The following is an 11,373-nucleotide window of genomic DNA, read 5'->3' as shown; positions in this document are numbered from 1 at the left end:
GGGACCCAACTGTTAAAGATTGCACCCCACCCCCAACTAGTTGGAGCATGCAAGACTATACCAACCCACATCTTGTTTTCGAACTTTTTGTTACTTCAGTGCGCATGCTCTTCCAACCCTACTCTTCCCCATTTTTTCACAAAATGTTTTTTGCACTTGTAATATTGAGTAGGGGGCCTCGTATTGCCGAGTGAATTATCATTTTCTGCTTGTGTTGTGATTACTATGACAACTGTTTGTCATACTGTGGCCCTCGTGTGCACTTCTCAGTAACATATATAATTATGATAATGCACAATTCAATATTAAGTTTTAATTCTTAATAGCATCAAGATATCAAAAAAATTCCCATGCAGAATTACCCACCAGCACCATAATCTGAATATATAAATTGCAAACTGTCCCAACAGTTGATGCATACTTACTTGCTTTCACTATAGTTGGCCACAAAGAAGCATGGTCAGAGCAATACAATCTTCATTGTGGTCTCTGCCAATATTGCTACTGATTGCTGGACTATAAACTATTGTACATGGTCATCCATGGCTGTCAATGTTATGTTTATTGCAAGTTCCTACACAGTAAAAACAGATTCGTTATAATAACATAAAACATCTCAAATAAAATGCATCATTTGAAATTTAATGTAGAAATGACATAAATTTCTGTCATTTCTACATTAAATTTCAAATGATGCATTTTATTTGAGATGTTTTATGTTATTATAACGAATCTGTTTTTACTGTGTACTAGTACCTGATATAATATGGTCAGCAGTTAAGATATTGTGATTGTATCGTGTTAGACTGACATTGTTTCGAATGTTACAGTTTCGGTATTAATTTGAGGATATCAATTCATGTGTGCCTTATATTAATGCATGAGCAGTGCCTACTTTATTGTAGGGTGAATTCCGTTTCTTGCTTGTATTATAATCACTATGACAACGACGGTTTGTCATGCTGTGGCCCTCACTTTGAGGGGGTTATTTTGTGACAGCCAACCACATGTGCAATGTCTCCGTTATAATTATTGTTGAGTTGAATGCAATAACTTCCCTACTACTAGATGCATGATTGATACTGTATGTATAAGATTAAGAGCTATACTATAGCCCCTTTTACACAAGGCCTTTAATCCAGATTTGACCCGAATTAGGTGTCCTATAAAGGACCTCGCAGTGCATAACAAGTACTTTTCGACTGACGCATGCGCAGACAACTAGTACCAGGCCTAGTTGTTCGCCGAACCCTTATAAAGCGAAAACTCTGCCTGAGATCGAGGCTAGCAACTCCACTATCAGTACATATAGCTAGTAGGGTTCAAACATTCATCCGCCTACGTTTGAACCTCTGTTATTTTGCTGTTGCATGCCCTCTCTTCTTTATACGCCCTTGGTGTTACTTAGTATGGGGCATTGCATTTGAGTAACAGAAAAAATGACCTCAGGCTGGCATAATTATATTGAATGCGTGAGGCTGTGTGGGTGTGCAATTATCTTTCACTTCAGTTTTACAATGTGATATACTTTAAAACGAAAAACAAAATACTTATTTGCAGTAAGTAAACTGTTATATCCGATATAGTAAACGTGTTCAATAACAATGAAAGTATAAGCAAGCTACAATATTTCTATACCATGCATATGAACACAGCAGGTGTGATTTTCAGTATGCATTGCTGCTCCAACCCACCTTTTCATAGTATATCAGTATAAATAATTACAAATCGTTAATAATAAGCAGTTATCTCAAATGGAGGAAGAGCCTGTATATACAGCAGACTTTCTTTACTACCTCACAGACCCAACTTATGAAGTAACGGTAGAAGTTGATGTTCATGAGTATGAATGGTGTTTTGTTGAGAGCCCCTCAGAAGAATCTTTCTGCTTCAAATGCAAGAAGATCCTGGATAAGCCTGTGCTCACAGAATGTTGTGGGATTCATTTGTGCACGTCATGTGCTGAGCCAGACATGCCAAGCGATTCTACTAAACTGTCCCGGTGCCCACAGTGCTCCTTTTTACAAGCAAGATGTATGCTCAACAAATCTAAATGGAGGGCTATTCTTCGCCTCAGGGTTTTTTGCCCACTAAAAGAGAGAGGGTGTGAGTGGGAGGGAGAACTAAAAGCATGTCACGAGCATCTTCTGAGTAACTGCCATTATATGGACTTTGAATGTGCTAACGGATGTGGAGAAAGCCTTGAACGTCACCAAATAACTGATCACTTTGAGAATCTTTGTCCGAAACGCTCGGCCGTATGTGTACATTGCAAAACAACGGGTCAATACGAGGACATTATAGGTGACCATCTTCACATCTGCCCCGAGTATTATGTACTGTGCCCCAACATATGCGGTGAAGGATTTAATCAAGCATTTTTTGATGAGCACATGGAAACATGTCCAGAGCTTTCAATACCTTGCAATTACAGGTTTGCTGGATGTGATGTCCTTACTAAAAGAAAGGATATGCTCCAACATCTAGAAGATCAATTTCAGCAACATCTGCAGCTTGAAACAATGTATGCCCGTAATAGTGTTCAAAAAAGTAAGCGAACGTTTGAACAATATGCTGAAGAGAGTGAAAAACGGTTACACGAATTTGTTAATAGAGATAGTTTGGAAAGTCAAAAATCTCATTTGAAAGATAAAATAAGCCAGACCGAAACAGAGCACAGCAGAACAAGACAAAGGATGAATGAAGTTCATGAGCACTATGAGCTTACCATGAAAGTGCTGTTTAGCAAGCACACAAACGATAGGTTGCTATGGGAGCTAGATCGGAGACAGCTTCAGTTGGTCTCCAAAATCACATCTGGCCCTTTAACGGAAGTGTGGAAGGGACAGGAGTTCGGGTATAAGACAGTTGCAATCAAGAAACAAAAGCTTGGCACAGTCACATCATCAATGTTCCTGCAAGAAGCATATCTTTTGAAGCAGCTTCAACATCCTAACGTGGTCCAGTTATGGGGAGTAAGTACAACTCAAGAACCATTTCTTATCGTGACTGGATACATGAATCATGGAAATTTGTCCCACTATTTCCGAAATGAAGGTAAAAATTTAAGTCTGAAAGAGCAACTTTCTATAATTCAACAAGTAGCATTAGGAATGGCCTATCTTGAAGGCCTACACCTTATCCATAGATCTTTAACATCTCGTAGCATACTCGTTGGAAATGATCTAAGATGTAAAATTGGAAGTTTCACACAATCTAGAATTTTAAAGGATCAACAGGATGAATTTGAAATCCCACAAGGTGAAAGAGTGTCGTTCAAATCAGCACCAGAAGTTATTACGAAAACAGATACTCTATAAAATCAGATGTTTGGTCATTTGGTATTTTGCAATATGAAGTCATGACGTGCAAGGCTATGAAGATGTCCGACGTAGAAGACTTCATTGAGTCAGGGTGTAAAATGAACAAACCCGCTCAATGCTCGTATGAAGTTTACCAGATTATGAAACTGTGTTGGAGTGAAGATCCGATGCAAAGACCTTCATTCAGTACAATAGTTGACCAGTTAAATGATTTATAGCTAAAATAATGTTAATTTAAAATAATAAAAGTTGTTGTTTTCACGCTTATTTCTCACATTCACTGTTCCGTGTAAAAGTGTAAAATAAACACAATGAACTATTTTACACATACCAAACACCGTTTATGCAATAACTACATTGCATATAGGTCGGTCTTTCGTATAATTACGATTCATAATAGCTATTGTAAGTCAAACCTCATATTGATCAGCATGGATTCAATCTTCAGTTATGACTGGGATTTTGTTGAACCTCCTTCTGATGAATACATCTGCTCAGCTTGTAACAGTGTGCTAAAGAAGCCAATTCTGACAGGGTGCTGCAAGAAATATTTCTGCATTTGGTGTCTCAATAATCCAGATGATGAAGATGATATGAAGCTTTACTGCCACAATTGTTCGCAAATATGTTTATCCTCTGTACTTGATGAACAAAAATGGGAGTACATTCTAAACTTGAATGTGAAGTGCCCATTTTCTCACCGTGGTTGTCTTTGGACCGGGGAACTTCATGCAAGAGCAAGTCATCTTAAGCCAGAGACAGGAGACTGCCAATACAAAGTTGAAGAAGAAGTGCTGTCACCTGTCGAGAATTTAGACGTTAGTCAAGATCTGAACATTACGGATACTATTCTTCTTTATGACTTTGATTTTGTTGAGCCTCCCCCGAACGAATTTATCTGCTCAGCTTGTAACAGTGTTCTAAAGAAGCCAATTCTAACAGGGTGCTGTAAAATGCATTTCTGCACATGGTGTTTCAACAACCCACACGATGAGGACGATAAAACTCGTTACTGCCCCGAGTGTGAAAAAATATGTTCCATATCAATAATAGATGACTCAAAATGGAAGCGTATTCTTGAGTTAGATGTGAAGTGCCCATTTTCTCACCGTGGTTGCCTTTGGACAGGGGAAATTTGCGCGAGAGCAAATCATATTCAAACAGAAACAGGAGATTGCCAATATATTAACATTGAATGCAAATATGGTTGCGAAGAAGAGCTTGAGAAATACGATTATGAAGAACATTTAAAATACTTTTGCCCACGGCGACCAGTGACTTGCGAGTACTGTGGTATGAATGGTGAACAAGTAGTGGTTAGCGGAGAACACAAGAAAGATTGTCCAGATATCCCCACCCCCTGTCCCAACAGCTGTGGAATAGAGCCTGTCAAACAGAAGGACTTGCTGCAACATTTGTTAGAATGCCCAGAGGAGATAGTTGAATGTAGCTTCAATTATACAGGGTGCAATTTTGAAGCTAAAAGGAAGAAGTTGATAGAGCATATTCAAGAAAATTCGCTAAAACATATTCAGTTGCAAACCCAATTTTTTGTCAAAGAACTTGATAAAAAAGACGATTTAATACATAAACTGGAAACAGAAAAAGATCAACAACTATTTGAGTTGTACAACTGTCATATTAAAGAGCTTATAAAGTTAGTAGAGATGTGTGACATACCGTATCGAGAGCTTCGTATCGATTCCGAAAAAATTGTAAAAGACGTTCAATGCAATTACAAGAAACTAAATGAGGAAACAGCATCAACTGCTCATTTAACTTGGCAAATATCAAGAGACCAATTAAGATATACCACATTGTTGTCTCCTGACAAAAATGAAGATACGTGTGAAGGTACCTACAAAGATGCTCCAGTGGCCATAAAAATGCTTCCGCTGGGAATCTCGTCAGTAGATTTTCTTCAGGAGGCTCGTACTCTAATGAAACTAGACCATAGTAACATCATTAAGCTTCACGGGATAGTGTCCAACAGTGAGCCGATTTGTATAATACTAGAGCGTATGGATCATGGAACTTTAGAGCAGTATCTACGATCGACAGGTAGATTCCTTTTACACCAGCAAATATCAATGTGTAAACAAGTTGCACAAGGACTTGACTATCTTCACCAGAACCTTTGCATACATCGAAACATTAGAGCTGAAACAATTTGTATTGGACAAAAATGTGTCTGTAAAATTTCCAACTTTAAAAAAGCCAAACAGTTAACTTATTACAAAGAAGAGTACATAGCTTCAAAAGAGGAGATGATACCAGCTAGATGGAGCCCCCCAGAAGTCCTTTTGGAACGAAAATTCATCTTAAAATCAGACGTGTGGTCCTATGGAGTACTAATGTATGAAATTGCAACACGTGGTCGAACACCATATCCGAACCAAAGTAATGTAGAGGTCATTCAAAGAATTATTTCTGGACATTGTATGTATCAACCGAGCAATTGCCCCCCAAAGCTTTATTCTTTAATGCAAGATTGTTGGAAATCTAATCCTTGGAGAAGACCAACATTTGAAGCAATAATAGACTTACTAGAACATGTCAAAGATTCGCATGACTATGCCACAGTTATTATTTAACAACCTTTTAAGTCAACTGCTAAACATTGCTAATTATGCGACAGTTTAGTTTCATTTTAACTGTCAAAACAAATTTACTAACAGTAATGATTATTTAACAATCATCATCACTATCGTTAACCAACTGTTAAACAAGTGACAGTTTTACTTTCATTGTAAGTGTTAAAACAAAACGTTTACTATCTGGACAATAATTATTATAAATAAGGCCATGCAAGCTACTGTTGCCTCACTGTTATAGGCCCAGAAGATCTAAGTTAGTTACTATGGCATATTATGTAAATTACAGATGGGCTCAATTTGTTGACCCTCCTCCAGAGGAATTCATCTGCTACGTCTGTGATAATGTGCTGAGAAAACCGATGCTGGCAAGCTGTTGTCAGACACATTTTTGTAAGGAATGCCTACAAGATGATGATTATGATATGCGAACCTACTGCGAGGTTGAGTGTCCACGATGCAAAATGTCATAACAAACTTACTGACAGTAATTACACAACGGCTAAGGAAATGTTTATTTGTCATCACTATCATAACAAACTTACTGACAGTAATTACACAACGGCTAAGGAAATGTTTATTTGTCATCACTATCATAACAAACTTACTGACAGTAGTTACACAACGGCTAAGGAAATGTTTATTTATCATCACCATCGTTAACCAACTGTTAAACATAGCTGAAATGTTATAGTTTTACTTTCATTGTAACTGTCAAAACAAAACGTTTACTAGCTGGACAATAATTATTATAAATAAGGCCATGCAGGCTACTGTTGCCTCACTGTTACAGGCCCAGAAAATCTAGAGTTAGTTACTATGGCATGTTATGTAAATTACAGATGGGCTCAATTTGTTGACCCTCCTCCAGAGGAATTCATCTGCTACGTCTGTGATAATGTACTGAGAAAACCGATGCTGGCAAGCTGTTGTCAGACACATTTTTGTAAGGAATGCCTACAAGATGATGATTATGATATGCGAACCTACTGCGAGGTTGAGTGTCCACGATGCAAAATGTACGATGTTGATGTAAAGCTTGATGAGCAGATGTGGGCCATGATTGGACAACTGAAAGTGAAATGCTCTTTCATTGGACGTGGGTGTCTTTGGGTGGGAGAGCTGGGATCAAGAAAAACACACACAGATCCACTGACTGGAGACTGTGAATATGCTGAAAAAGATTGCCGGCGTAAGTGTGGGAAAAGGTTTGAAGACAAAAACAAACTAACAAAGCATATGGAGGAGGACTGTCCCAAACGTCCAGCAATTTGCTCGCATTGCAATGAAAAGGGAGAGTATGATTTCATCAGCGGAAAACATGAAGATGAATGTCCAATCACTTGCATTGGAAGCAATATGGACCAATATCCAGTAGACTTTGTTAACAATCTTCCAAGAGAGTGCTCTTGTCGACATTGCAAATTTGAACTAAGAAGGCCGATGTTGACTGAATGCTGTAATAAATATTACTGTGCTTCATGCATAGAAGACCCATACAACTGGCACACAACTACTTACATTTGCCCAGACTGTGGTCAAGATGACATTGCTGCTTCAATTGATAACGAAAAATGGAAAGAAATTCTTAAGCTAAATGTAAGATGCCCTTTGTTCAACAGTGGCTGTCCATGGATCGGAGAGCTAGGAGCTAGAGGGGCTCATCTTGATTTAACCACCGGAGATTGCAAACATGTTGAGATTAACTGCCCAGATAAATGTGGGCAAAAAGTTGCAAAGAAAGATTTGTTATGCCATTCGGTTTGCTGTTCTGCAACGTTAGTTCGAGATGAAGATTCTGAAGATGATGAAGATTATAACAACATGGAAGAATTATATAACCCACTTGATTCGGTGGCAAAAATCGAAACATCTGATTTGTTACCGTTGAAGATACATCGAAAATGGGATGATATTGATTTATCTGACTTCATAGATCCTCCTTCAAGAGACTTTATCTGTCCTGCTTGTACAAAAGTTTTCGGTTTTCCTATGTTAACTGGATGTTGCAGCAAGCACTATTGTGCATCTTGTATCGAGAATCCATATTATTGCATTGAGCCAGATGTTTTTAACAAGTATCAGTGTCCACAATGTGGTGAAACATCTCAACCAGCGATTTTAGATAAGTTTAAATGGGAGAAGGTTCTTGCATTAAGAGTGAGGTGTCCTCTAGCTGATCGTGGATGTCTTTGGATTGGACAACTAGGGCAACGAGAAACACACAAAGATGCGGAAAGCGATGATTATTGTGACTACACTATGTTAGAATGCCAACATAAATGCGGCAAGAGTCTTGAGAGGTATAAACTTTTTGAACACACCGAGACACTATGCCCACGGCGACCAGTGACTTGCGAGTACTGTGGTATGAATGGTGAGCAGGTTGTGGTTAGCGGAGAACACAAGAAAGATTGTCCAGATATCCCCACCCCCTGTCCCAACAGCTGCGGAATAGAGCCTGTCAAACAGAAGAACTTGCAACAACATTTGTTAGAATGCCCAGAGGAGATAGTTGAATGCTACTACAGTTACGCAGGATGCACAGAGCAGATACAAAGGAAGAATCTAACAGAGCATCTAGTAGTAAAATCTCCACATCATTTACATCTTAATGGTGAATTTTTCTTAGAACAACTGCATAAAAAAGAGGAGCTTTTGCAAAAATATGTTACTGAGAAAAACGATCAGTTTCATAAAGTCACCAACATCTTTAAGCAACAAATAGAAGAGCTAAAAATAGCAATCGAAGAGAAATACAAGGAGACTAATAGAAATACAGAAGAGTTGGTGTCATATCTTAAACAAAAGTATAATGATCTTGAGCAGCATGCCAACCAAGTAATACGCTCACGCTGGGAAATTAAACGATCTGACCTAAATATTGAACTAACAAAAATGGATTCAAAAAGCGCTGATAGTAATAGCGTGATTAAAAAGTGGGAAGGTACATACAATGATTATCCAGTGGCCATAAAAATGCTTGAGCTGGGAATCTCGTCAGTAGATTTTCTTCAGGAGGCTCGTACTCTAATGAAACTAGACCATAGTAACATCATCAAGCTTCACGGGATAGTGTCCAACAGTGAGCCGATTTGTATAATACTAGAGCATATGGATCATGGAACCTTAAAGCAGTATCTACGATCAAATGTTACAATCCTTTTACACCAGCAAATATCAATGTGTGAACAAGTTGCACAAGGACTTGACTATCTTCACCAGAACCTTTGCATACATCGAAACATTAGAGCTGAAACGATACATGTTGGTGAAGGTTTAATACTAAAAATTGGAGAGTTTGGTAGCGCAATATGTTTAGAGTACTATGCTGCAGAGGTTGTAATAAAAGAGAATGAAAGCATTTCTAGATGCAATTGCTCACCAGAAGCTTTAAAAGAGCGAAAATTTAGCTTAAAATCAGATGTATGGTCCTACGGTACATTAATCTGGGAAGTGATCACTCGAAGCAACTCTCAATCATCCATTACGAACGTGGACGAAGATGTTCGATTACTAACCGTCAATCCAGCGTACGCACTTTTAAGTGAAGATGTTGAGTATGTGCCTCAACTTTTGAAGTGCCCAGTCATCTGTTATAAACTAATGACTCAATGCTTAAAACAGGAGCCTTGGATTAGGCCAGCACTCAATACAGTAATATCGTCTTTAGTTGAGCAAGAATCAGAATCAGAATCGAAATCAGAATCAGAATCAGAATCAGAATCAGTTTATAGTAGTCTGTAATAAAAGCTAAGCATAGTGAATTCATTGTGTGATAACTGAAATGTGAGTCATCTTGATTTTTCGAACATTGGTCAAACAAGCTTGTAAAAATTAATAATTAAGTGCATTGGTGTTTTGCTATTACATTATTTAATTATTACTGAGAAATGAGGGCCACAATAATTAAATTATTAGTCTTAGTAATTAAAATTAATGATATTCACCTGCTCAATATTACGTATGAGGTACACATTGATACTAAAAAACATGCTCGAAACATAACTGTCAGTTCAACACGACACAATTCATGTCTCAAGTACTGACCGTATGCTATCAGATATACTAGGAACTTGCAATAAACAGAATATTAATTGACAGCCACGGCCGCGTACAATAGTCTATAGTCTAGAAAAAGTATAGCAATAATAATTGTTGATGGAGACCACGATGAGAACTGTATTGCTCTATTATCTTCGTGATGCTTCTTTGTGATGGTACGTAGATATAATGGTTTTTGGAATACTTGCCAGTTGCTAACATTACACCTTCAGCTTTATTACATTGTGTACAGTGTTGGATTCACTATTCCAGTGAATGGTATATACCTTATTTTTACTCTATAAAATATAGTTGTTTAACTAGAATCTGATGTGCAAATAATTATAATTAAGTGGGCAGATCAAAGCAATCCAGTGCTCAGTATATGGCATGTTGTATCACTTCCACTGTACGTAAATTTCTGTAAGAGATATCCATTTAGGACCTATGCCCCACCAACCCACCCAAGAACTCATTTGGTTCTTTTATAGGCTACTACTTTTAATAGGTATAAGAAAACCTAAAAATTTACTACGGAATTCAGCAAACTAATGAATACACTAACTTTCTTCAAAACACATGTCTTTTAGTATGACTTATATGACCAGTCAGACGAGTTTAACGTCATTGGGCAACAAGTTAGTTATTGCAGGCGCCCTCGTGCAATATGCCATATATTGCACTCTGGCTGGGCAATAACTAATACATAAGTGTCTATATGTATCAATGCTTCAACCTCGTGCACTCCCCCTCCACTCCCCCCAGTGGGCAAAAAACCCTGAGGCGAAGAATAGCCCTCCATTTATCATACAGCTTGCTTGTAAAAAGGAGCACTGTGGGCACTGAGAATCGCCTGGCATGTCTGGCTCAGCACATGACGTGCATAAATGAATCCCACAACATTCCGTGAGCACAGGCTTGTTTAAGATCTTCTTGCATTTGAAGCAGAAAGATTCTTCTGAGGGGCTCTCAACAAAACACCATTCATACTCATGAACATCAACTTCTACCGGTACATCATAAGTTGGGGTTTGGAGGTAGTAAAGATAGTCTGCATTAGGCTCTTCCTCCATTAGAGATGACTGCTTATAATTAATCATCTGTAATTATACTGTTATACTATGTTGGAGCATGAACTGTCAAATGCACGACTGAAATCACACCTGTGTCCAATTCAACAACAGTGCATAATTATGGTATAGGAATATGCTTTCTTTGAGGTTAATTGTTATTGTTGTACTTTCATTGTTATTGAATACGTTTACTATATTGGATATAACAGTTTGATTAGTAATTGTTTTTTCTTTTCAACGGAAGGTCGGATTGCAAGCTTATCTGGAATTTGTTCTGCCGCCAGTATAGTGGCGCCCTATCAGATTGCAGCATTTGACTTGAGAGTGTTACATAATGCA

The 11,373-nt window shown here is 38.0% G+C and overlaps 4 protein-coding genes and 1 pseudogene across 4 annotated transcripts in view; 4 read left to right on the top strand and 1 right to left on the bottom strand.

Annotated features, from left to right (window-relative positions):
- The window catches only part of LOC135344077 (nuclear pore complex protein Nup205-like), a 189,771-nt gene that overhangs the window by 22,280 nt on the left and 156,118 nt on the right, over positions 1-11,373 (top strand). The gene's annotated exons all lie outside the window — the stretch shown is intronic.
- Positions 1-11,373, bottom strand: part of LOC135344131 (scavenger receptor cysteine-rich domain superfamily protein-like) — a gene marked incomplete in the record, with an annotated part of 804,697 nt that overhangs the window by 760,394 nt on the left and 32,930 nt on the right.
- On the top strand, positions 1,751-3,579 carry LOC135344127 (tyrosine-protein kinase FRK-like; annotated as a pseudogene).
- LOC135344111 (uncharacterized) lies at positions 3,672-6,046 on the top strand. Its single transcript, XM_064541206.1, has one exon. The coding sequence runs from the start codon at positions 3,755-3,757 to the stop codon at positions 5,915-5,917; it is 2,163 nt and encodes a 720-aa protein (XP_064397276.1). The 5' UTR covers positions 3,672-3,754; the 3' UTR covers positions 5,918-6,046.
- On the top strand, positions 8,225-9,800 carry LOC135344137 (tyrosine-protein kinase FRK-like). Its single transcript, XM_064541258.1, has one exon. The coding sequence runs from the start codon at positions 8,288-8,290 to the stop codon at positions 9,662-9,664; it is 1,377 nt and encodes a 458-aa protein (XP_064397328.1). The 5' UTR covers positions 8,225-8,287; the 3' UTR covers positions 9,665-9,800.

Source organism: Halichondria panicea, chromosome 11, assembly GCF_963675165.1.
Source record: "Halichondria panicea chromosome 11, odHalPani1.1, whole genome shotgun sequence".
NCBI lineage: Eukaryota > Metazoa > Porifera > Demospongiae > Suberitida > Halichondriidae > Halichondria > Halichondria panicea.
Note: the sequence above shows the minus strand (reverse complement) of the source record. Positions and strands in the feature narration are given on the sequence as shown.